Here is a 27,213-nt window from a genome sequence, read left to right as displayed (position 1 = left end):
TGCAGCGTGACCATCCCCCCCGGGGGGTGATTTCTCGCTTTCTGTCTCTTTGTCTCTCTCTGTCTGTCTGGAGAGCGCATGCATATAGCAAAAATCTCTCAAAAAAAAAAAAAAAAAAAAAGAACATACCATACACTCATAAAGAAGCTTGAAGAACATGTTAAAACAATGGGTGAGAGGGAATCAGTCATGGTATTATGACCAGAACACAACTACCATTCAATAGTCATGTAACCTTTTTTTCCCATTACTTGCTATAGGGCAGGTGTGCTAAGAGAGAGAGAAAGAGAGAAAGAAAGCACTCATCCTCCAGCCCCCACTAGGGAAATGGCCACACCACAATCCCTTCTCCTCTATTGTCTCTTGGGGATTTGGGGCATGCATACATACATACATACATATGTTCCCAGTATGTTTTTTAAGTCACAGGTTTGGGGCCCAAATTGCCTTAATCATCACACTACTAGCTAACCACTTTTTTTTTTTTTTGATTATTTATCTCTTGACAGAGAGAGGTCAGCACCTCTGACAGGGTTTTTATGCCATGATCCACCCCCAGCTGGCCTGGATTACAGGCACATGCATACATGCCCAGAATATACAAACGCACCTTGGGATGCTAACTTGGGACTGTCCCACCTGGGTCCATTGTCAGAGCATTGTGCTACCACAGTACCACTGTCTGGTCTGTTGGTACCTTGTTTCTCACCGCTTGCCCCTTCATAAATTTATGACAGGTACCTTTTATATGTCATTTTTACAAATTAACACATATTTGATAAAACAAATTGTACGTTCATTCTTTCTATTAACACATCATATGCACTTTCTCATATTATTTCACAAAGTTCATATTGTTTTGACAGTCATATTAAATTTCGTCAAGTGCCTATACCATAGTTCACTTAACAATTCCTCTATAGTTGGATAACAAAGTCCTTTCTACCTCATTCCCACAGTGCGCAGGATTTATGTCACATCTGCATCCATGCAAAGTTATTCTAAATGTAGGATGATTTCTTTAGGATAGATGTGAGAAGTGAAATTATGAGTGAAATAGCAAAAATCTTTTTAGAGGTCTCCGTATACAGTGGCCAAACTGTTTTTGGAATGAGAAAAGGTGGCATCACAGGGAGAGATGTAAAGGCGAGAGATTCTGAAAACAAACCTGCGTCTTCTACACCACTTTATACAGGGTGCTGGCTCCGTATACACTGGAACTACGCCTGTCACTGCAATGTAAGGGACGGTTACTGCATCTGAAGTGATTACGCTCGAGGATGGAAACCAGTGCGCTGGCCATGCAGCCAAGGATCGAGTCACTCAAACACAGATGGTAACTGGTGACACGCAAAAGCTGACCCAAACTAAACTGGGGTTAACCACAGCACAAGAATAGGCTGGAGGTTTGTCCATGTAAACACCCTTTTATTTGAAAGCCCCTAACGTGTCACGTTTGATCCAAATGTAAACAGCGCTGTTGTCGATACCAGCAGAGAGGTCTAAATTTAGGGAATATCTGCAGGTAGATTCACATCAGACACCTCAGACTTTTGAAATATAATTTATATATTTAATAATCACAAAGACACATAATTTTAAGATGCTCAGAGCTGCTTATCAACATTATCAAGTAATGATCTAGACAAGGGATTACACTTTCAAGCTATTCGTGAAGAACAGATAGAGCCTACATTTTGGGGGGCAACCTGGTGCATGGAGTACTACTTCAAGAAGTACATACATGTAATTACTGAAAGTCAGTGGATAAAATACACGAGGTTACTGATGGAATCAGCAAAGGCAGAACAAAACTCTGAGGGGTGAGATACCTCGTCCTCAGTGGAAATTATACGTGAGATAAAACCACACATCTCAGCCATTGCACAGATAAGGAAAGTGGTTTTTCTATAGAAATGCTTTCCCCAGAGCCAAAATGCTTACTTCAGGACAGCGTTTACTAGAATAAAGTGATGGATTCTCTCATACATACAAATCCTGAAGGCCACAGGCCTGCCTCTGTGATTTAAGGAATCCCAGTAACACAAAGCAGCAGCAGTGTTGATCTTAGGACGATTTTCCTTCCAGCAGTGCAACAGCTGGCTACAAAGAGCCCAGTGATTAAGATGCATAAGCCTATTAGCAAGAAGCAACCTGCCTCTACACAGCTCAGCCAGGACAGCTATAAGCCTTCCAGCTTCCCTGACCTCTGAACCCATGTTCCCATTTCAGCCTTTACTGATTAGTCACATTAACCTTAATTTTCTATTCCGGAAAGTGTTTACATCTAAATGAACCATGAGGAAATAAAGGAGAGAAAGATAGGAAAGGCGTAAGAAGAGAGAAAAAAAAAGGGTAGACAGTTACTTTAAAAACACACAACCTAAACTGGTGGATGGATTCTGGTATCTAGTCTTGGCTACAGGAATCGCTGGCAAAGCATGAAGCTGGCAACTACTGATCATCGGTTTGCCACTGTCTTCAGATTTAATGCAATATTTGGCTCAGATGTTTTTTTAAAAAGTCCCCTATTTTAGCTAAAATATTTACACAGTTCTATGTGTCTCACTTAATGCCTGTTAAGCAATCGTCTTTTAAAACTCTGCAGACACTTGTAAATCTGTCGGGAGAATTGTGGCCTATAAACAAGGCTTCATATAAAGAGGGCTGCATTGTCAATTTGTTGGGAGTTGGGATTTCTTAGGATGTGTTTGAAAATAGAGTTGAAGATCAGAAATAGTTTAGAGTGGGTAACAAAGTAGCCAACAGTCTAGCTTGCTGGACGCTCTCAGTGGTATTAACGGGAAGCCTCCAGACACTGACTTCAGCTATTTAAAGCCATGCTCTCCTGTAAACCTGTCATTGATCCCACCTCCCTCTTGAGTTATGGCACAGGGAGGGTTATTGGTCCAACAGTCCCTGGTACTTCGCATGCCAAAGTCTATAGGGTTAGAGAGGATGAGTTGGTGAAGTCTTTAACAGGAGGCCTTAACATGATTACATGTGATATGTGTGTGTGTGTTGGTGCATCGGGAGGGATGAGACTGTCAGAAGAAAGGCGGTGAGAAGAACAAGACAGCTGAAATGACAGCAAACAGTATCCTTTGAGAAGGCTAGTTATAGATTCTGAAGTGTTTATCAACTTTCTAATTATCTTCAGTCCTGATGTTAATGAACCTAAACAATAACATGTAAAAGCAAAAGAGGCCCATCCAAGCTATCTCCTATTGCCCTGGCAGCCCCAGGAATTTGCCTCTGTCTTCAGGATGAGTCAGGTACTTGTGATATGTCTGAGCTAATGATTTAATCATTTAATTATGCCTAGTAGATTGTCTTTTGTTTATCCTATTTTATAGATGAACATGACACTCATTATGATTCAAATTACTTTTGCAATAGTTTTAAAGAAGAAAAACAAGATAATAAATGTACCTATCAGTTTAAAACTTCAATCCAAGCTCATAAATGTAAATCAAAACCACAGGTAAGATACCATCTTGGCTCCATTAGGATGGTTAGTATCAAAAAGATACAAAAGAAATGAATGCTGGTGAGGATGCAAAGAATGAGGAACTCTTTCATACTTTTGGTGGGAATATAAATTAGTACACCATTAGGGAAAACAGTATGGAGTTGTCTCAGAAAACGAACATTAGAAATGCCATTATTGGGACCAGCAGTTAGCATAATGGCTATGTCGCTGGACTCCCATGTAGTCGAATGCAGTTCGAGTTCCAGACCCTGTGGCTTAAACTCACGCTGGGTACATTGTGCGTATGAGCCCAAGATCCCGAGAGAAGAATGGGGGAGAAGGGATTGAGGCGTGGCCATCCACTTAGGGGGTGATTCTCACTTTCTGCCTCTCTCTTTCTGGTGAGCACATGCACCCAATAGCAAAAAGCCTCTCCAAAAAAAATCCCATCATAGACTCCTAACCACAGGAGAGGAAATCTGTATGTCTTTGCACCACCATGTTCACTGCATTACTTATGAGAGTCAATATGGAATCAGCTTAATTGTCTACGTATAGCAATTGGAAAAATGTCACAGAGAAATTTGCACCACCATGTTCACTGCATTACTGATGAGAGCCAATATGGAATCAGCTTAATTGTCTACGTATAGCAATTGGAAAAAGAAAATGTGGCATGTGTATGTGTACACACACACACACACACACACCACACACACAGACACCACAGTGGAATATTTTTCACCCATTAAAAAGAACAAATCCTATTATTTGAGGTAACATGGATAAAACTAGAGGACATTGTGTTAAGTAAAATAACTCAAACATTAAAAAATAAGTAGATCATGTTTTCAATCACATGAAACTAAAAACTGATCTCATAGAAGCAAATGGTAGAATAGTGATTCTTGGGGCCAGCAAGGTGGTCCTGGTGGTTAAGGTGGCTGGATCTCACATGGTCAGCTATGTGGTTCAAGTTCTAGACCTGGCCACTTGAAAAACACACAGGGGATGTGTGTGTGTGTGTGTGTGTGTGTGTGTGTGTGTGTGTCCAAAATCCTGAAAGGAGAATGAAGGAGAAGTAATTGTGGCCTGGCCATGCCCTCACTCTTTCTCTATATATATATATCTGGCAAGTGTATGCACCCTAACATGAATCTTCAAAAAAAAAAAAAGGAAGTAGAAGAAAAAGAAAAGACTAGTGATTCTTAGAGGCTAGGAAAGATAGGGAGGAACGAATGATAGAGAGAGAGAAGGTATGAATATAAAATTACAGTTCAATAAGGGGAATAAGTTCTAGAGTTATGTAGAATGGTAGGGTGACTATACCTATAATTTAGCGTACATTTCATATTACCTAAGAAAGAGAAATTTTTCCCTTTCTTCTTTCATTTGGCATGCATTTGGGGTTAGCACCCCCCTGCCCCATCTCTCCTCCATTTCTCCATCCTGGTGGTTTGGGGCATGCTTGTATACATGCCCAATATGTTTTTCGAGCCACCAGATCTGGGGCTCACATTGCATAATTGGCTATGGGATCTATCTGCCTTAAGCACTACACCACTGGCTGGACCCCAGCATTGTTTTCAAGCCACCATTTCTGGCACTTGAACTGCACAGTCAGTCATGTGGGATCCAACCACCTTATACAGCAGGCCATGGGCTGGTCTAAGGGAAAGGACTCTGAATGTTCCCAATACGAAGTAATAAAATGTTTGAGATGAAGCATATGTTTATGACCCTGATATGATCATTATACATTGTACTCAAGTATTAAAAAAATCATACGATATCCACAAATATGTACAAATTCACACTGATAACAAATAAATAATTAAGAAACTAAGCCACAGCTTAAAACACTCAACTTTGGGGTGGGATTGGGGCTTAAGGGAGGTGTGTACTATATTGGGGCGGGGGAGAATTGGTACTTATAGTGCCTGGAAGTAGCAAATAATGGTTGATTTTCTTGACAAGATAACAATCAAGAAAAGTTTTGCAAATACTTTCATGAATCTGCAGGATAGCTTCAGAGCAAATTGCCTACCTTCCCATCCCTATCAGATCAGCAAGTTTCACCACCATTCCAAGGGACAGTTTCCTTCTCCTGACATAGAGGAAGGAGAGTAAGGAAGAATACACTTCTCCCCTAGAAAATGGGGATAACACTTGCTCTTAAAATGTGTTTATAAAAGACTTGATATTTCAGTGAGTTTATTTTAAATTAGCAGTTAACTCAGTGCTTAGAATAAATATTTGCTGAATAATGAACTGATTGCAAAGGTCAAACAAGGATCTCTTTGTGTGCTACAGATTTGTTCTTTTCAAAATGGTCCAGAAAAAAATTTAAAACACAGTTAAGTTAGCAATTTTAATGCATTGGCCAGCATAGATTTTCTTTGGGCTTTTCCTTTCTCCATATGCATTGGCACAAGAAAAATTACTGGCGAGTGGTTCCTGGTAATCTACGCTGAGTTAGACAGACTGCTGTGTTTCTCTGTATCCAATAATTCTTTGAAAACTATACTGAGTCTCAGTTTGCATGATCAAAAGCAAATGGCCTGCAAGTGGTCAACAATGTCTTAGACTTCCACCTCCTTTAAATACATTATCTCATTTTGCTTCTCACAGGAAGCCCATAAGCTCAGTTCTCTTGCTGTTCTCATTTTTAGGTGACGATGAGTAAAGTCTCAAAGGCAGTAAGTGGCTCAGTCAGAAACTGAACCCCGGGGTACTGGACTCCTGGGCCTTGTGCACTCCTGCCTCCTACCTTACCACATACAGGGAAGTCCCAGAAAAAAAAATGTGGGATAGCTTTCATAAAGTGCTTTGTAAACGATGTGGAATTAGGCAAACGTAGTTACAAATCATGATGTTCTGCCAGTAGGACCCCTTCATTTTACGTGGGAAAACAAAAGGGGTAACAGGAGGTTAGGTCATTAAGTGGTACAGCAGAGACCTGATCCAGGGCCAGGTAGGTTATGGACCTTACCAAGGGTACCTAAAAGGTGGAGTTGCAGTTTACAGTCCCTATCCACCTAAGAACCACAATGAGGCCAAGGAATCTGGGAAAGAATCTGAGAGAGAGAGAGAGACACTGACAAAACCTCCAATCCCTTTTGTTGGGACTAAAGAAATCTCCGTCTAACTTGTCTCATTTGGTTGTATGACATGAAAAGAATCCAATTGTCGATAGTGAACCTTCCAGACTCCAAGATACACAATTTGCTTGGGCAGGAAAATACTTTGAAGTTCACAAAACTACCCACAAATCTCTCTCTATGGAGAAAATATTTTGACCTAAGACAAAATACTGTAGTTTGGCTTGAGCATGGCTGAGCAATCAAAAGATCAAGCTCCATGCCTGGCTGGGTAAGTCAGCCATACTGCTTCCTGTCACAGAGACTGTTTTCTCAGCGGTGAGTGCCACACCCTACCCAAATCAAAAGATGAAGCTCTACACACAGTTGAGGTGTCACCATTGTAACCACATCAGTACATTTTTGGCATGTTTTTTCATGGAAATATTAAACAAGCTCCTTAACAAACTTGCCAAATTAATGTTGTTTTTCCATTTCTCTTTTCTGATTCTTATGTAGATGCCATGCAAAAAAGCTTGCAGCGTGTAGGTGACTCCCTGGTTTCTTGGCACAATCTTTCCACAGAATGGACAGAATCCTTTTCAAATATAGTTTTGTTGTTTACAAGCCTGTTTATGCCAGTCGTTCTTTTTGTCACAATGATACAGTTTAACTATTTAATGATAAACTTTAGGAAAAGTACCATTTTAAAATTCAAATGAAAAAATATTACTATCAAATACAGGTACAGGAGACCAGAAGAGACTGTTAAGGCACAGCAACTCAATGCAATTGTAGCACTCAGGGTTGGATCCCAGGACAGGAGGACATAATGGGAAAAATGCTGAAATCCAGATTAAAAACTAGAGTTCAGTTAATAGCAATGTATCAGTGCCAGTTTATTAGTTTTGACAAATGTATCACAGCAATGTAAGATGTTGAGAATGGGGAAAGTGAGAAAGAGCTATATGAGAATTCTCTATGCCATCTTGGCAAATTTTCTGTAAATTTAAATTTACTCTAAAGTAAAAATAAAATTTTATTAAGAAAAACATAGATAATACAGTTTTAAAAGATTGACAATAATCATAAATATTTAGAAAGATTCTGTCTGTAGTGATTATCTGCAAGAGTCATCATTCCACTTTAAAAATACAAAAGGGAAATCAAAAATGATTTATTATGGTTGCAGAATATACAGAAGAGACCTACAGGATTCCATTCAACAGAGCCATAGTGCAAGAAAGGTCTCATCTCTGCATCAAAAGATAGGCAAACAGGGCTAGCAGGTTGTGCAGTGGATATAGCACTGGACTCCCACATGGCCAATTGTGGTTCGAGCCCCAGACCCAGTGACTTGAAATTCATGCCAGGTCTGTGTGCATGTGGGCCCAAAATCCCAAAAAGAAAATGGAGGAGAAGGGATTGGGTTGTGATCATCCCCCTTGGAGAATGATTTCTTTCTTTCTCTCTATCTGTCTGTGTCTCTGGCAAGTACACATGGAAAAAAATTTCTGAAAAAAAAAAAAAAGACAGGCAAATTATATAATATTTAATGCTTCAAGTTAGAATGTTGAGGGCTATAAGTATTTTGTGGGATTCCAATTTTGGACAGTTTTTTTAATTAACTGAGCACAGTGGATAATTTTGCAGAGCTCTACTCTATGAAAATTACATCTAGATGGTATCAACACAAGAATTTTTTAGAGATGGATTAATTCAAGAACAGATCTTTGAGAGTCATTTACAAAGAGAATACCTGAGATCCAAGACTGATATAATTTTACAGTTGACTTTTATGTCCTGTAAATGGTCAGAATTCCTGGGATTATTAGTTGTTCTAGTTAACCAAGTCTAGGAAGGACTCCAAATCCCTTACTGAATAAGGAGAACTGAAGAATGCACTGAAACATCACAGTGAAAATAACCATCTTAAAAAATCAGAACATACTTTCAAAATCATCTAGCAAACTACACTTCTAATGGATCCTACCCTACCATCTACCACCAGGCTGTCTTTCAACAAGCAGTAGATAAGGAACCTGTGACCTCTCAAGGTCATCAATTTTACCTTCAGACAGCTTTTAAATCTGTTTCCCTAATGCTTCCACCCACTGAGTCTCCTTTGACATTTTTGGCCATAGAAAATTATCTAATTTCTCTGTAATAACAAAGTCAGCAATGATCTGAAGTTGGGTCTTTTCTGCCATGTTTTCATCTGGTCATTTATTCACTCTGCAAATACCGATTGAAGGACTGTGTGGCAGGTCGTAGTTGGCAGAGTAGATATAACACTAAAATGGTCACATTAGATATCTGCCTTCCTGGAGCAAGTGAAGAGACAGAGAATAATCACAAATACATAAACCAATAATAATAGTGATACCAAAATAAGGGGCTGTAATAGAAAGTACCTATTCAAAATGGCTGCTAAAGACTGGGTGGGCAGGGAGGGCTCAAGGCATAGGAATATCTGGGAGGGCATTCTAGGCAAAGGAATAGCTACATCCAGGGTTACAGCAGAACAAGCTCGGTGGGTTGGAACAGGAAGAAGGCCTGTGTGGCTGGAGTTTAAAGGCAGAAGGAGTGGGTGGCATGAAAGGTAGAAGTGGTCAAATCATGTGGAACTTGTAGGGTATGCCTATGAGGCTGGATTTGGTTACATGGTAGATAACATGAAACAAAGTGCTATGACCTGTCTGGTGAGTGAGGACTGGATTAAACGGAGGCAAGCGAGAAAGCAGGGAAACTTGTTAGAAGTCTGCTGTTATACACCAGGTGAAGAGGTGGTGGTTTGGACTAGAAGTGTGGTGTAGAGATGGAGAGAAACTAATTCAAGATACGTTTGAAGACTCACAGTACTTGCTAATGAACTTGATGTTGGATATAGGGGGCACAAGGAGAATTGAAGATAAGTATTACACATTTTACTTGTATTCTGTAAAGGGATTTCCTTATATGATTCCAGTAAATCTTCTCAAACATCAGTAGAGCAAGTAATAATACCTTCAATTCTTACATGAGAAGACGGAGATAAGGTGAAATGACCCACCAAAGGTTCCATAGCTTGGAGCAAGGATTTAAATTCAGGAGTCCTGACTCAGACATTTCTATGATTGTAGCTTTCATTTCAACATTTTATGATGTTGTTTAATCAAAGAAGGGCCAGCCAGTGGTATGGTGCTTAAGGTTGCTGGGTCCCACATAGCCAGCTATGTGGCTCAAGTACCTAATCCAGTTGAGTTGACAAATAAGCCAGGTATATGTGAATGCCCAAAATCCTAAAAGGAGAGGGAGATGGAGGAAAAGAGGGCAGCTATTTCCCTTGGGAGTGCCTTCTAACATCCCTACTCACCCCTCTGTCCAGAGATTGCATGTGCCCTCTGGCAAAAATCAAACATAAATAAACGAATAAACACATTCTATTATTTTCACTAAGTTGATTTATAAGTTGAGGACAGAAATAGTGCAAATTGAGGAGGAAACCAAGACAACGTAACTCATCCATCCCACCTAGAGATGTCACAATCATGGCTTCAAAGGAAAACACAAACTTCTTCCATTAATTAAGCAGATGAATCAAATTTCAGTTTCCATATCCTCTCTCTCTTCTGTACAACTTGTCTTTGAAAGCATTCCATTTGGGAAATGTGTGACCTTTACCCACCATGCTATGTGTAATTGAATGCTTTGCATCAAAAGTCACCACACTGATCAACATTTTACACCCACTGCCTTTCTGAAATACTTATCCCAGTTCCTTAGGTCTGTTTTGTTGAAATCATTTTACAAAAATAAATCATATCAAAGTATCTTTTAAAATTATTTCTAAAAGTTTGCTTGCAAAACTAAATATTTTTAACACCATGGCAACATGGTCAGGACTCTGGCTAATGTATCCAGTTTCGTACCAGAGTGCAGATTTAGTAAACTACTGCTGGGGACAAATGGACTGAAAAGGAGGAAAGAGCTAATAAATCAGGCACGGTCAATAATCATTCAAGTCGTGTCCTCTGGAGCTTCCTAAAAGGTGATAAAGTAGCCAGACTTGTCCTCATGGATCAATTTCTCCCTCCTTCCTTATTGGACATACCGGTGTGCACTGAGCAAAAACTGCATGTCTTCTGAACAGGTTTCGGTACCACCTCCAATACCTTCAGAGGTACTTCCTCCATACATCATCACATCTGACCCTTCCAATAACTCTCTGAGTTGGGCAGGGTAGAGAATTATGGTCATCTCCATTTTTTTTTTCCAGCTGAGGTGATGAGGGGGTAAGTGATTTGTAAAAGGTGTACAGTTTATCGTGTGGTTAGTCAGTGGCAGAACTGAACTTTAAATTTTAAACCTGCACTCTTAAATCCTGGTCCAGTACTACTTTCAACACACCAGCCTCTGCTATTAGAATTTAACTAGCCTAGCATTTACAAATGCTTTAGTTGTTAATTTTTTTTTGGAATATTTATCAAAGTCACACGTGCACACAGTTTAAAGAATAAACACATTCCATGCATTCTGAGAACCATAGTTCCCTATCTCCATGCCCATTCTTTCTCCCCAGAGGCAACTTTTGTCACTTTTCTTTTCTTTTCTTTTTTCTTTTTTCTTTTTTTTTTTTTTGAGATTTTTGCCATAGGGTGTGTGCACTTGCCAGAGATAGACATAAAGTGAGAAATCACTCCCTAAAGGGGATGGCTACACCACAATCCCTTCTCCTCAATTCTCCTCTCAGGAATTTGGGCAGGCACACACTTGCACCTGGTGAGTTTTAAGTTGCTGGGTCCAGGAGTTGAACTGCAGTAGACTATGTAACAGTCCAGTTATGTAACCATTACGCCATTTACTGGTCCCCAACTTATGCCATTTTTATCTGATTATTTTTGGTACTTAATTGCATGTCTCTAACAAGCTCCCGTTGGTATGTTTTTGTTTTGAGAGGTTTTCGCTATAGGGCACGTGTGCTCGCCAGACAGAGAGAGACAGAGAGACAGAAAGCGAGAAATCAACCCCCGGGGGGATGGCCACGCCGCAATCCCTTCTTCTCCATTCTCCTATTCTCCTCTTGGGATCTTGGGCACGCACGCACACGCGCCCGGCATGAGTTCTAAGCCACTGGGTCCGGGACACGAACCGTGGTTGACTACGTGGGAATCCAGCGACATAGCCATTACGTTAACTGCTGGTTCCCCCGTTGGTATGTTTTGATGTTTCTCTTTATGTACTGTAAGTGATGTAGCTCTCTTTTCTCTGTTCTCACCTCCCCACTTCCACTCTCCCAATACAGCACTAGTGTACAGTGTAGACATTAGTATGAATTTGCAAAAACAGCTTCCCAGATAATGCATGTAAACTCTGATTACTCTGTTTTTCCTAAACACTCCCCATGTTTATCCTAGAAATTAATAATTTTTCCTAATACACTTTGTTTTCTATAACATTAATGAACTATAAACTTGTTGCTAGTTACATAAATCTTTTGTTAAAATAACCAAATACATCAGATGTATATTCCTTAAGAATTTGCTCCTTTTTTTTTTTTTTTTTTTTTTTTTTTTTTTAAGGATTTTGCCATAGGGAGAGAAATGGGAGAGAGAAAGAGGCAGAGAGAAGGAAAATGAGAAATTGCTACCTGGGGGAATAGTCACACCACAATCCCTTCTCCTCCACTCTCCTCCTGGGATTTTGGGCATACATGCACATGTACCCAGCATGATGTTCAAACTCCAGGGTTCGGAATTTGAACTGCAGTTTGCTTTGGGAGTCCAATGCCTTAACCACTATACCACCTGCTGGCCTCTTCATGATTGTTTTAACCTAACCTCATCTGGAATGCTTTTTCCCCATGCCTGACTGTTATTCTGGGCAATTTCTCTATCCTGGAGACACTTCTCATCTCCCTTCACCATTGAATTCTTCATTTTTTATAACTTATGGCCTTCCTTTTTAATGGTAAAGCATTTCTAGTGGCATCCTGAAGATGATTACAAGGGAGGTAAATTATTTTCAGTACTTTCATGTCTTAAAAATGTTTTTTTTTTTTTTAAATCTGCCATCATACTCAATGTTTAGTTTGGTAGATTTAAGATTCTGGACTGGAAAACATTTTCCTTTAAAATATGGATCAATTTAGAGTTTTTGGTGATGCTAATAAAAAGCCTGAAGTCATTATGTTTCATAATTCTCCATGTGTAATTTATTACTCTGTTCTACCTGCCTACCCTCTTCTTCAGTTAGGCCACTGGGAAAATCATGGCATATTTCTCTATGCAAAAATGCATCATGACTTTCCTGGTGAACCTATAGAAGGGAGTAAGCTTTTCTCTTTGACATGAGTATTCTGAAATGTCCAAGTCATAGTATGGATCTGTTTTACTCTTCCATACTGGAATCAATTTGAGCCTTTTAAATTTAAGAGCTCATGGGCCAGTCCCATGGCCTAGTTGTTAAGGGTGCCAGATTCCACAAGGCCAACCATGCTGTTCCAATCCTAGCCATGGCAGCATGAAAAACATGCCAGGCACATAATGACAGGATGGAGAAATAGAAGAAAAGGAACTGTGGTGTGACCATGTCCAGTTGGGGAATGCTTCTCCCATTCCCTCTCTCTTTGTCTGTGTCTCTCTGGCAAGTGCACACGCACTCTGGCAAATTAAAAAAAATAATTAAGAGTGTGTATCTATCATTTTAGAAAGTTTTCTTGAATAATTTTATTTACCTACAAATGTGAATGTATTTTTATAGGTGTAAATTTGTATGAGTTTATATGTGAATTTGTGTAACATATAAACTTGCCTCTTTATTAAAATTGTATTGTCTCTTACCTTCTACTCCTAGACTAGAATTCAGTTTTCTTTTATGACTAATTTATTTACCATTTGTCCATCTGGTTTTTTTAAGCTTCAGAATTTTTGTGGTTCTCTTTCATTTACTCTGTGCTTTTGAGTTTATGCTTTTAAAGAATCCTTTACTATTATTCTAGTCATTTTCAAGAAGAGCTGAAGTCCTACAGGAATGTTCAATCCCAGACAAGTGTTCCATCAACCTTCTTTCCTTTGAAGCACTCCCAAAGCTTTCTAAAGAGATTTCTCCCTTATACTCAAGCTACACTGCTCAAAGGCCATATTTGAATGCATAATTTAAAAAATATAAATTCACTCTTCATGATAAGATCTAGTGTTCTGCTTTGTTTTGATTTGTTCTCTCTCTCTCAGAGAACATTTACAGTCTCATAGAGAAAACAAAACAAAACAAAAACAGAACGAAACAAAAACACTTGACAATACCAGGCAGTAGAAGTCACTTACTTTGTAGAGTCAAAGCTAGTCTTGAGAACAGGGAGAAGAGTCTGGGTTGCTGTGTGACTTGACCCATTCTGGAACATTTACTCACCCTGCTATCTATGCCAGAATTCACCACACGCAATTTCCACAAACTGAAGAGATAACAATGGAGTTGAAACCATGCAGGTTACATAGGGGCTGCCCTTTAATTCTATATTCTGTCTAGTGATGGTGGAGACGGACACCCATTACATTTTTGAACATATTAATATTTATAGACCCTGGACCAGCAGACAGCATAGCAGTTACATCTCTGGACTCACACATGGCTGACAGCAGTTTGAGTCCCAGATTCAGTGACTTGAAAATCAAGCTAGAATGTGTGTGTGTGTGTGTGTGTGTGTGTGTGTGTGTGTGCGCGCACACGCGCGCATGCCCAAGAACCAAGGAGGAGACGGGATTATGGTGTGGCCATCTCCCCTGGGGCGATGAGTTCTCACTTTCCCTCTCCGTTCTCTGTGTGTCAAGCACATGCACCCAAAAACCTCTAAAAAAATATATATATTTATACACACACACATACATGTATAGGCCCTATGTCTTCTGTCTACACTGGCATGAAGGAAGAATCTTTTGGTGCCATTGTTAGGAATTGCCAGTGCATGATGATAAACCAATTACTAGTTGGTTTTATTATTGTTTTAAATTATCTACAGAAATACCAGATTAAATAATATACCAATTTGAATTTGAAATAAAGAGAAAGTTTTTAGTATAAGTGTGTCCCATGCAATATTTAAGATACACTTATAAAAAAAAGATTATTTATGTGAAATTGAAATGTTACCAGGCCTCCTGTATTTAATTTAATTTTAATTAATTTGGCAACCCTAAGCATAAGTAACAGTCATTACAGACCTCTTTTTAATTTCCTCTTTTGCTTCCTAAGATAGTACCAACAGGAAATTACCCTTTAAAATTTTGTTTGGGGCTCAACAGTTTTGATTGACATAGTCTCCCAAAGGCCATACTTTCATCAGAGAGGTGGACAGACACATTGATTTCTGACTTAGGACGAGCCAGTACAATTTAAGGTCAAAGTCAGGCCATCAAAGTAGTCCCATGGTTAAGGGAGCTGGATCCCACATGACCAACCATGGTTCGAATCCTCGTACTGCTGGCTTGAAAAATATGCTGGGTGCCTGTGCATGCACACCTAAAATCACAAGAGAATAGAGAGTTGGACAGGACTCTTGCATGACCTCACCTATTGGAGGGTGCTTTCTCCCTCTCTCTCTGTCTCTGGCCAACACACATGCTCTTTGGCAATTAGAAAGTAAAAGTCAAAGAGGGTGATGATTAGGCAAACTTGGCATTAAAGAACTGGATAGAGCAGCGGGGACAGAGAAATCCTTTCCCCTTCCTGCAGGTTAGCAACACCAGTTATTAGCATTTCTTCTTACTTCCTACAGTCAATTGTCACAATAGGAAAAAGAAAGGACACTAAAAATAGACCCAAATCAAAATGAAACAAAACCAGTCAATAGTGAGATCAAGTACAAGTTGATATACAGTTTTTTTCTGCCAAGCAGGCCTCCTGCCCTCCCTAACTAGGGATACCAGCTTTCTTGCAAGCGGCTTTCCTTCCTGATATTATTAGTGCTCCATCTGCACCTTGCAGCAGCTCAACTTTTAGCATTTCAGTATTTCTCATCAATTTATTTATCCACTTAACTTGCTGATCAAGTTAAATCAGCTAAAGGGCAAGGGAGATGAAAGTTTCTACTTTACAGGAACAATGCCAAGTTTATTGTCTACCACATGGGCCTAAAGAGGAAAGGTTTTCCAACATGTAAAGAGGAGAGCTGACTCCTATTGATGGCTGCCCAAAACTATGCATATTAATTTTTTTAAAGCCAGGGAAATAATCTACCCACCTTTAACTAATAATCTACCTACCCGTAACTAAAAGTTGACTATACCATATGTCTCTTAACCTAGTTTTAACTGTAAAATTTACATAGGCTTATCTGAATAATTACATTATTTCTACTTTACTAGTCCCTACACAGGCCCATGATCAGATATATTTTAGATAACATGGGTGTTATTTTATTTTATTAATACACTTTAGATAACATGGGTGTTATTTTATTTTATTGGTGGGCCTTTGGAAGAGAGTGAAACTAGATAAATAAATTCAATCTGCATTGTTCATTTGAAAGCCACATTAATTGTTGCTCAGAAAATCTACCAAAAAATAAGAAATTTATCTTTCTTTTTTCTGGCTTTTTGTTGCCGTCATTTTAATTGCCAGCAGGTGCATGAGCTTGCAGAGAAAAAGAGAGAGAGAGAGAGACAGCACTCCCCTCAGTGGGGGTGTGGTCACGGAGCAACCCCTTCTCCTCCATCTTTCCATTCTGACACAATTAGGGATATGCACACATATGTATTTTTCAATCCACCAGGGCCAGGATTAGAACCATAGTCAACCATGCAGGGCCTAGCTCTTAACACTAGCCTATGAGGCCAGCCCCAAACTTCTCTTTCATGGACTGTTGGTTTCATATATGTATGCATTTATACCCTCCTATAATTTAGCTTTTAAGGTTCAATGTTCAAGTACTAATCTTATGCAAAACAGAGATTTGGCTGTATAGATCTGGGTTAATATGCTCACTCCCTGAAATAAAGACATAGAGATTTTAAATGCTCAGAAATGTGATAAATGTAGCTCATATGAAGTTAGTCTAGAAATACTGTGATTCTTGAAAATCAAAATGAAGACATTTAACACTTCCTGAGTGTCTGCACAATGCATTTCACATTGCAGCATTTCATTTAGGAAAGGCTTAAAAGAGTTAACATTTTTGGGGACCACCAGGTGGCGTGGTGATTAAGGCGCTGGACACTCCCACATGGCCATCCAGGGTTCAAGTCCTGAATCTGGTGGCTTGCTTTCTCGCTTCCTCTCTCTCTCACTCTCAACCTCTGTCTCTCTCTGGTCAAATTTTAAAAAAATGAATAAATAAAAATAAAATAATTATTTAATAAAAAAAGAGTTAACATTTTAGAATAAACATTTACAGAGCAATAATAGATTTCACAAAGGTCAACTGAGACTTTTGCCTTTACCAAACTCCATAAATGTGCTTCCAAATATTTCTAAATGGCACACAGAAAGATATGTTCAACTATATAGTTTTAAATATTTAGACAAAGAGACATTAATAGAATAATCTTAAAAGATATAAATATGAACTTGTATCTCAGCCAACATTCTCAAACAAGTCTGAATATCATACACTGAGAGTTAACTACTAATTACATTTTCCCAAATAACAGGGATAATAATGCATGAATTTCAAAGCATAATTTAGTACAAAGTTAATTCATTTAGTTACTTGAACTTAATAATAAGGAATACTAAGTAATTATTCTTAGCAAATAAGGGTAATTTATTTTTACTTTTAGGTATGTTTTTCAGCATCTGCTGACTTTTCAACAACTATATAAAAAGTTTCTGTCTCTTTCCAATAAAAAAAAGAACTTGGCTTTTCTACATTCATAGTAGAATGCTTTTTTTTCTTGAAAAAAATGCTCACAGGATTATATCAAGCAAATGTATACTTACGGAAGGTGATATTAGATAAACTGTGTATATCACTAGTTATTTACTTTGGATTTTTTTAAACAAATAGAGTGAGTAATTTGTTTACATGGATAACAAATTCAGTAAGAACAGTGTAGCCCAGTGTAGCCAAGGGCAATATCAAAGGCCAGTCTTAGTGGCACAATGGTAATGCAAAGTTGCACAATGCTGAAGTCACATGAAAAGTTCTAGGTTTGTATCCCAAGATCATCCAGCACACATTGGTGGCCTGGGGTGGTTCGCAGGGTGAAGGCCCTGTTTGGGGCCTTGTCTTTTTCTCTCTGTCTCTCACTCTTGTGGTAGAAATGAATAAATAGGCTTTTCTTGGGCTAGTTGCATGGTGGTTAAGGAGAAGGAATCCCACATGACCAATTACAGGGTTCCAGTCTCCAATGCAGCAATTCAAAAAATACAGTGGGCATGTGTGTGTGCATACCCAAAATCGCAAGGGGAGAACTGAGGAGAAGAGATTGCAGCATGGCCATCACCCTTGGGGAGTGTTTTCTCATTTTCTCTCTTTTTCTCTTTCTGGCAAGTGCATGTACTCTATAGCAAATTAAATAAATATACTCTTTTTTTTTTTTGAGAGAGAGAGAGATTTTTGTTACAGGGCACATGCACTTGCTGGAGAGACAGAGAGAGAAAGGCGGAGACAGAGAGAGAGAAATCATCCCCGGGGATATGGCCACTCTGCCATCTCTTCTCCATTCTGCTCTCAGGAATTTGGGCATGCACACATATGTGCCTGGTGTGAGTTTCAAGCCACCAGATCCAGTACTCAAACCATGGTTGGCCACATGGGAGTCCAGCATCTTAACCACTTTCCCACCTTCTGACCTCTAAATACACTTTCTTTAGCAAGAGCAATATTAAAGGGCAAAGGCCATAAAATCCTTCATCTCGGCTCCTCCTATTAAGGTCACCCAGTAATGATGATGTAAATAACAACTGTGTTCTTTATCTTTTATCAGTTAATGGTCAATATACCCTTCTTATACTACATTTCACATAATACATGTTCTATAAAACATGCCTAAGTGTTCAGGAAGGAAAAAAAAAAAAAAAGAAAAGCAATGTCCATGCTCGGTTTTTTTAACCTATAAGATTTGTCAGAAATTTTAACAAGCTCATGTGTACTATGAATCCCGATAATATGATTTTTGTGTAAAGTGTGTCCGTGTGTGTGTGCGTGACTGATATTAACTGGCACAACTGGGAAAAAGAATCTATTGCATGGTATATTAGTTTCTTCCCACTACTTCAACAAATCAGCACAAACTTAAATGCCTTAATAGAACACATATGTATTCTCCTATGCGTGTAGGTTAGATGTCCTAAACTAGTCTCATGGGACCAAAATTAGGGTGTTGGCAAGGCCGAATCCCCTTCCAGAGGCTCAAGGGGGAATCTGTTCCTTCCCTCTTCCAGTTCTAGAGGTTGCTCACATTCTTTGGCTCCTTGCCCACTTCTTCCTCGGAGCCAGCAACACTGCATCTCTCTGATCATTCTTCTGTCATTATATCTCCCTCTGATCACAGTCAAAATCTTCCACTTTTAAAGATTCATGTGATTAGATTAGGCCCACTTGGACGGCCCGGGATAATCTCTTCATCTCAACAGTGACAAAGTCCCTTTTGGCCATGTAAGGTAACACATTTGTAGATTCTAGGGACTAGGGTTTACACATCTTTGGGGACCATTATTCTACCTTCCATATGCAGGTTGGTAAAAATACCTGAGAGTTCTGGTCAGTGAACCAGATAAAGGAGTATGAAAGAAAGTAACTATTGTTATTTTTTGTGTTTTCCCAATTATTCTTATAACAGCTCAGTATTAGGAAAGTCAAAACTGCCTAAGAGTTAGAGAACAAAACATGGAACATTTTCCAAGCATTAAGAAGGTTCTTCTCTTCACAATGCAGAGAAGAAAGTATAAGTGCTCTGGGTATCATTATTCCATGAGTCAGTCAGCTGGCCCCTCGACAATACGAACTGATTTTACAGTTTGTATTGATATATTTTTCCAGTAAAAGGTACATACCCCTAATCAGCTTTATTGAAGCTTTTCTTACTAAGGAACTACACGTGTTTTTTTTCCCTTTGATACAGGTATTCTAACTGTCTCTCTCTCTTTATTCAATTTGCTATGGGGCACGTGCGCTCACTGGATAGAGAAAGAAAGGGAGGAAGAAAGAGAGAAGGGGACAAAGCACCCCGTAGGAGGGCGGCTTCACTATAATCCCTTCTCCTCCATTCTCCTCTTGGAATTTTGGGCATGTACACACGCACACACCCAGAATGACTTTCGAGTCGCTAAGTCCGGGACTTAAACTGCACAGTAGGCCATGTGGGATCCAGCCGCCTCAACCACAACACCATCTGCTGGCCCGATAATTATCTCATTTTATAGGTAAGAAAATGAGTATTTTTATGGTTATGCAAGTTGACAACATCTTATTTTCACCAAACCAGTAAAAACTACACCTTTGACAACTAAGTCTGAGTCTTAATCTGAAGTAAGACTGTTGTCTGCTTGCTCTGATAACTCATCTGTCCTGCACTTCTTCATTTTCCCTATCCCCAACCCAAGGTCAATGCTTTCTCTGCCTGGCCTGAAGTTCTACATGTCTAGTTCTGGGCACATACATGTGTGCTTCGGCAGAGTGCAGTGCCTGTCTTTCTGCTGTTTGTCTCTTGGAGGCTTTATATCTTGAACCCATGGCTTTTTGCTCTAATCTCCGATTGGATATGGAGATTTCTGGGCCAAAGGCAGGAGATGTCTTGGTACTGAGTACATGCCTTAGAGACTTTTCTAGTTTCAAAATGCGGCTAGTCTATCACCCATGAAATTTTGGAAAGTTACCTGAATACCGTGAACTTTAGCTTCCTAATCTTGTGACAGGCCCTGCTTCCCAGGGTCATTGTAAAGATGAAAAGAGATGGTATATGCAAAGCACCAATAGATAATAACTACAAAATAAACCATAGTTGATAATATTGCCAATTCCCTGTTATGCTTATTCCACCTTCATAAAAATGCTATCTGAAGTTCTTACCTCTCTGAAAGATGTGCATCGGTGACATTTAAATAACCAACAGTTATAGGTTAATTTACATCCTATATTAAGGTGTGTTTAACACTACTCAAAAAGTTTCTCCTAAAGGGTCCTGCCTGCTTGGAGAATTGGGGCCTGATACTTCTTGAAATTTGCTAATCACATCTGGTTTAGCTTTAGACATTTTCTGGGACCTTGCCAGCAGCTACGACATTTTAATGGCTACAATAAACCTCAAAGCCTCATCAAATCTTTGCTGTATGTGTGAAAATTATGTCCTCTTCAATTAAACATTCAATCTCGGCTCACACCAAGGCCTTATGGAAAAGGAGGTGAAACCTGAATGGGAATGTGAGATGAAACGGGCCGCCACGATCTGGCCATCTTGCCAGATGCTATTTAGAAGAAAAAGAAATTCATTAGAGAACCCATGGTCTGTATTTTCTTTAAATATTTACTGGGTACCTTTCATGTGTTACAAACACTGGCATCTCTAAAGATTAGCAGGGCATTTTTGTTTAAATAATCTATGTGTGTGGGGTGTGGGGGGAGTTATATCTTCATTTGCTTTTGTGGTACTTCGTGTGTTTTGGTGAAGCTCAGTACAAAGAAGAAAAATAATGGAGATGATTGCTCAGTTTTCCTTCCAAAGACAGCTCTGCCAGCTTCAGAGGCCCTTCTATTTCCTTTCCTTTCCTTTCCTTCCCTTCCCTTCCCTTCCCTTCCCTTCCCTTCCCTTCCCTTCCCTTCCCTTCCTTTCCCTTCCTTTCCCTTCCCTTCCCTTCCCTTTCCTTTCCTTCTTTCCTTCCTCTCCTCTTCTCTCTCTTTCCTTCTTTCTTTCCTTCCTCTCTCTCTCTCTCTCTCTTTCCTTCTTTCTTTCCTTCCTCTCTCTCTTCCTCTCTTTCTTTCTCTCTCTCTTTCTCTCTTTCCTTCTTTCTTTCCTTCTTTCTTTCCTTCCTTCCTTCCTTCCTTCCTTTCTTTCTTTCTTTCTTTCTTTCTTTCTTTCTTTCTTTCTTTCTTTCTTTCTTTCTTTCTTTCTTTCTTTTCTTTCTTTCTTTCTTTCTTTCTTTCTTTCTTTCTTTCTTTCTTTCTTTCTTTCTTTCTTTCTTTCTTTCTTTCTTTCCTAAATTGCTAGAGGGCACATGAGCTTTTCCAGAGAGAAAGAGAGGAAGGAAGGAAGAAAATGGTGGGGCATGGTCATGCCACAATTCTTCTTCCTCCACTTATCCATCCTGCCAGAATTTTGGACATGAACGTACATATGTCTGGTGTGTTTTTCAAGTTACCAAACCAGAATGCAAACCCTGGTCACCCATGTGGGATCCAGTTCCCTATATACTGCACTTTACCACTGTACTACAAGGCCAGTCCATCTCGTAGCTTCTTAAAATTGGCTGAGGGTAGTGTCAGAAGAGTAATAAGTACTGAGAGAACCAGAGTGACACTTAAGAGCCTGCCTAGACAAAATAAGGTATGCTCAAGAAGCCTGCTAGGAATCCCTGCTTCTCCACTCTCACTTCACTCTTCCTATCCCCTTAGTATGTCTCTTTACACTTGAAGGAATTTTAAGGCTGCTTTCCAGGCAGCCCCTGGAAGGACAAGGGAAAAGATCAAGTTTCTGCTCAAAAGACTAGACAAGTAGTCAGTCCAAGGCTTGATAAGGGGCCAAGAGAAGAGAGGAGATGGGCAATGGAGCGAACAAGCACAGGTCTTCCTCCATCACTGCTAAGTCCTGCTGCCATCCTGAGGACCAGGGTGGGCTCTAATTCTACCACTGGGAAAGGATGGAATTACATGATGGCTTATTCTGCTTTAATATAACATAAATAAAGCTACTCATGTTAGATAAGGATAAAATTGTCAGTTCTTTAAGAGAGAAAAAAAAAAATTACCGCAAGTTCACATATCATATTCCTGAACGAAGCATCCATTGGACTGAACTTACTCTCTCAACCACATCAACAGAAGAAACAAACCCCACATGTTCCTTTAAAATAATTTACAAGGTAAAAATATTCATTTGTAACCACTATCCTTATTTACACAAGTTTTATGCCCAAAGTAAAAATAAATGGTTCTCCCAGCCACCAGGAGCAGATTTTTCCCACTTTGCTTCCATTTCCAAGCTGTTCTCAGTCTAAAACTTAGGTTTCTGAGCACTCTTTCACAATAAACATTTTTAAAATGTTTATTTTATGTCTTAGTGTAAAAATATTCCTGGTTGAAGCTCTTCATTTCCTCAAGCTCTCCTTTTGGCACTCTGGGCTCCATTTCCACATTAACACACTCCCTAAATCCTCCATAGAGCTCTTCAATTGGAATTATACAAGCTCCAAGGCAAGTATTTATATTCTTGGATGAGGAGATGTCTCCACAGTGAAAACACAAGACTCTAGAAATGCCAAAGGAAAATTCCTACCCAAGCGAGACATATTTTCACCTTCTCAAAAAGCCAAAAGAGGCTTTTAGCATTTTGTTTTGAATAATTAAAAATGTAAATTAAACTAAAATAGAATGCTTATTGTGGGTTTTATCATCATTATTAGACTTACACATAAACCAAAAGTATAAGGGTATGTGTGTATGTATGCATACATACATATATACATATATATCTCAAGCAGCATAGTAAGAAAATGCATGAGTTCTAATTGAAAAGAACTGATTGGAGTACAATAAACACACTTCTTACTGTCTGTATGAATATAACTTTTCTAAGCCTTGTTGTTCACATCTGTAAAATGAGATTAGTGTAGTTCCCACTTGTTAGTGTAGAATAAGAATAATATAACAGCAAGCTTCCAGTAACTGGCTGCTGCTGCTACTATTATTACTATTAAAGTTATAGCTATTAAATATTAGAAAATACAATTATAACAAAATGTAGATATAATAAGCAAATAATTGAACCTAGTAAGAGAGACAGATACATAAGCACAATGCCTCCAAGCAGAGCATAGACATGGACAGTTTCATGAAGCTGTCATGTACTGTAAATGAACTCTGAACCAATTCCACCTGGTAAGCCAGACATAAATAATCTTCTTAAAACATTTTTAAAGTAATCTTAGCTATTAACATAATAACAGAACAGTTCCTATTACCTTCTAGTTGCCTCTTCAGTTTTCTCAAATCTTTTATGAGGTCTTCAAACTTGACTTGAGAGGCCAAAAAGAAATCTTGTGGTTCAGGCAGGGGGAAAACACTCTTCTCTGTTCCAGCTTCCTAAGAGATATGGTAAACAAAACTATATTACACTTCCTAATCGTCACTTTCCATTGAAATTCCCAAGCATCAGTCAGAAAAATAACATTTTTTATTGGACATCTGAATAAGATTCATAACAAAGCTCCTCTGCTATTCCTTCATCTGGACATGAAGTGCTTTTGTGTCTTTCACAACATCACTTTGGTCTAACTGGCATTGAGGTTGGCTATGGCTATGGTATGAGCTATGTTCTATTTTGCCTCATGAATCATAAGAAAATTGTCAGGTATGTCCTGATCTTGGATACTCTACTCTCATGGAAAAAAAGGCATAGGACTAACACATGAAAGTACTTAAATTTTAAGTCCCTGTTTGAGTTACACATGCTAGCAATTAGACAATTCATCTTTAGGTAAGACAATGCGTGTGAACTGCAAGGTGCGGAACAAGAGGTTACTACAATGGAAGATACAATCACTCTTCCATTGCCTTTTTTTTTTTTAAAGCAGGGTCTCACCATGTCATAATCCTCCTGCCTCAACATCCATCTGAGAATACAGGCATGCACCAGTTTTTTCTTACACAGGGTGTTCTTATGTTGCCCAGGCCAGCCTTGAGCTCACAGTTCTGCATCATCCTGGCATAGTCATTGTGATTACAGATGTGCACCACCATGCCCAGACTTAAGGTTGAACTGGGAATTAAACTCAGGTCTCCCATGTGGTTCTAACCTATGGAACTCAGTCTCCTTGTAGCATATGCCAACATGAATGGGCTCCTCCCTTCACCTTTACCCACCTCCTCTGCAACTTAAAGCTTGTGTGTGTGTGTGTGTGTGTGTGTGTGTGTGTGTGTGTGAATGATCAAATTCTTTGAGTATTTGTAAAGCTTTTCTAAGAGTTGTTTGGTTTATCTCAGGAGCTGTTTTGTGACAGAATGGTCGTGTAGATTTCTGACAAGCTCTCCAGCTACATCTAATAGGGGATTTAAGCTGGGATACATCTTGAGAAACAAACTCTCCACGGACTTTGAAACAGAGACAACACCTCAAATACCTTGTCCAGCCTAATTTGCTTTCTCCCTGAATTGTTAACGTAAGCTTTGTATCTTGCATATCGTAGGCAATCTTCAGCTTTTCTTTTCTCAACGTAGACTACTTTGCCAGCTTTCTTTCACATTCCATCTTCCCTACTGCCATTAGGAATAAACCCAAACGCTATAACTGCTTTACAAGGCATTTTATGAACTGGCCTCTGTCTACATATCTAGCCTTGGTTTCCACCTTCTCGCTATCTATGATCCCTCTTCTAAACCTTCATGAAATAACAAAACAGGACACAATCTCTTGCCTCTAGGCCTTTGTCTATAAAACTGTCCCTTTCCAACTCTTCCCTAGAGCTTCATATTTCCTTATTCAAATGCATCCTTCAAGTCTCACAGTATATGTCACTTCCTCAAAGCCTTCTCTGAACCCCCAGCTCTTGTGTATTTCTCCCCTATACTTTAGAGCCCTCGATACCAATATTGCACTCATCATTATGCATTTAAAAACTGCCATATTAGCTTGCATGTCTTCCCCACTAGGCTATAAACACCTCAAAGGCAGGAACCATGTCACATTTTGGGTATAGTATCCAATGTCTGGCATATTAATAAACATTGTTTTTGGTTCAAGTGTACCATTACAGAGAAGCTAGAAAACACAGTCCTGGAAAGTCTGTAACTTTAGCCGAAGAAATCTGATTTATCACCATATTTTCTTGTGGTTTCAGGAATTCCCTGGACTATTTTCCTTCCTTTAAGGTCTTCAGCTTCACTTTGGATGTTAGAAGAAGGTGGTTTCCCTCATTTTTATCAGAACACAATGACTTTTTTTTCATCTTTCTATACTTTACTATTTAAACACAATGGAAGGTACACCCAAGTCTGAGTGCCAAAAAGGAACAACTAAGATGCTTACCACAAAGCTCCATGGTAATCCACTCTGGAAAAACTCAGGCATCTCTTTCTATGTTCTGAAACTTTTTTTTTTAAATCAGATTCAGTCCTAGTTTCCATTTTTCTTTTTTTAAGCTAAAAAAGGAGCAAATCAGCTTGATAACAGCTTCTGTGAAAGCTGCTCAATTACAGTTGAAAAGACATGACTCTCCATTGGTTTCTTTAAACTCTACAGGCCTAGGGAACCAGCAGTTAGCATAATGGCTATGTCGCTGGACTCCCACGTAGTCGACCACGGTTCGTGTCCCGGACCCGGTGGCTTAAAACTCAGGCCGGGCGCGTGTGCGTGTGTGCCCAAGATCCCGAGAGGAGAATGGAGGAGAAGGGATTGCGGCGTGACCATCCCCCCTGGGGGGTGATTTCTCGCTTTCTGTCTCTATGTCTCTCTCTGTCTGTCTGGCAAGAGCACGCGCCCTACAGTGAAAATCTCTCCAAAAAAAAAAAAAAAAAAAAAACCTCTACAGGCCTAGACTTGGACCAAAATGCAGGCATGTGTAGAAGAAGGAAGCTTGGAGCAGGAGTCGCCTTCCTTCAGCTAATTGTTCACCACCACAAACCACAAAAACCACCACTTATGCTCTGAGAGGGATGGGGTAGTTTCATAAATCACATAATTCTACACTTGTGAATAAAACTCATTTTGCACGGTGAAAGTCAAAAGACCACTGAAAAACTGTGCACTTATTTTTGCCTAGATTGGATCATCCTGTGTTTGAAACTACTCTTATTGTGAGATTTTTCTCCTCTGCAAAATTGATTCTATCGGGTACAGCTCTTTTCAAGGACAGTCATCTTCCTGCCCAATGCAATTGACTTGGTAAAGGAAGATACTCTTAGGTAAATCTGCCTAGGCCAACTCAGAGTTGGAAAGATTCTTTAGATTAATTCTTCTGCCACACTGGCTCCTGCTGTCAGAACTTAAGATGTGTATATGTGTGCCTGCTGCTGCTTCTGAAATTCCTGAAGCTCACCATGCCTTCCCCTTACCACCGGAAAACAGTTCTCATCTCCTTGCACCTAGTTCTTTACAGATGCTACTTATTACAGTTGTGTGCACATTTATATTATACCCAACTCAGCAAGTGTTAATACAGACACAAAAAAAGAGACAGTAATGAATTCTGAACCTCAAGTAGCAATGCCAAGTTAATAGATAACTGTTAATCAACATCTATATGCAAGGTGAACAAAGACATATGAGAGATATTTAGGTATTCTCAAATTTCAAAGGTGATGGCTTTAAAAGCTTCCTTCAAAAATCAGGATAAATTGGGACCAGCAGTTAGCATAATGGCTATGTCACTGGACTCCCATGTAGTCGACAGCGGTTAAGTCCTGGACCCAGTGGCTGAAACTCACGCCAGGCACATGTGCGCGCGTGCCCAAGATCCCGAGAGGAGAATGGAGAAGGGATTGCGGCATGGCCATCCGCTCTGGGGGAGGGGGGTTATTTCTCACTTTCTATCTCT

General features: G+C 39.4%; 1 protein-coding gene across 2 annotated transcripts in view; it reads right to left on the bottom strand.

Moving 5' to 3' along the window:
* Window positions 1–27,213, bottom strand: part of FMN1 (formin 1) — a 491,267-nt gene that overhangs the window by 127,614 nt on the left and 336,440 nt on the right. For both annotated transcript variants that reach the window (XM_006141689.3, XM_006141690.3), the window contains one exon: window positions 23,644–23,764. In XM_006141689.3, the coding sequence (XP_006141751.1) occupies window positions 23,644–23,764 (121 nt within the window). The remainder of the gene's footprint in view (window positions 1–23,643; window positions 23,765–27,213) is intronic.

Source organism: Tupaia chinensis, unplaced genomic scaffold (assembly GCF_000334495.1).
Source record: "Tupaia chinensis unplaced genomic scaffold, TupChi_1.0 Scaffold000062_1, whole genome shotgun sequence".
In the NCBI taxonomy this organism is placed as follows: domain Eukaryota; kingdom Metazoa; phylum Chordata; class Mammalia; order Scandentia; family Tupaiidae; genus Tupaia; species Tupaia belangeri.
This window is presented reverse-complemented; position numbering and strand designations above follow the sequence as displayed.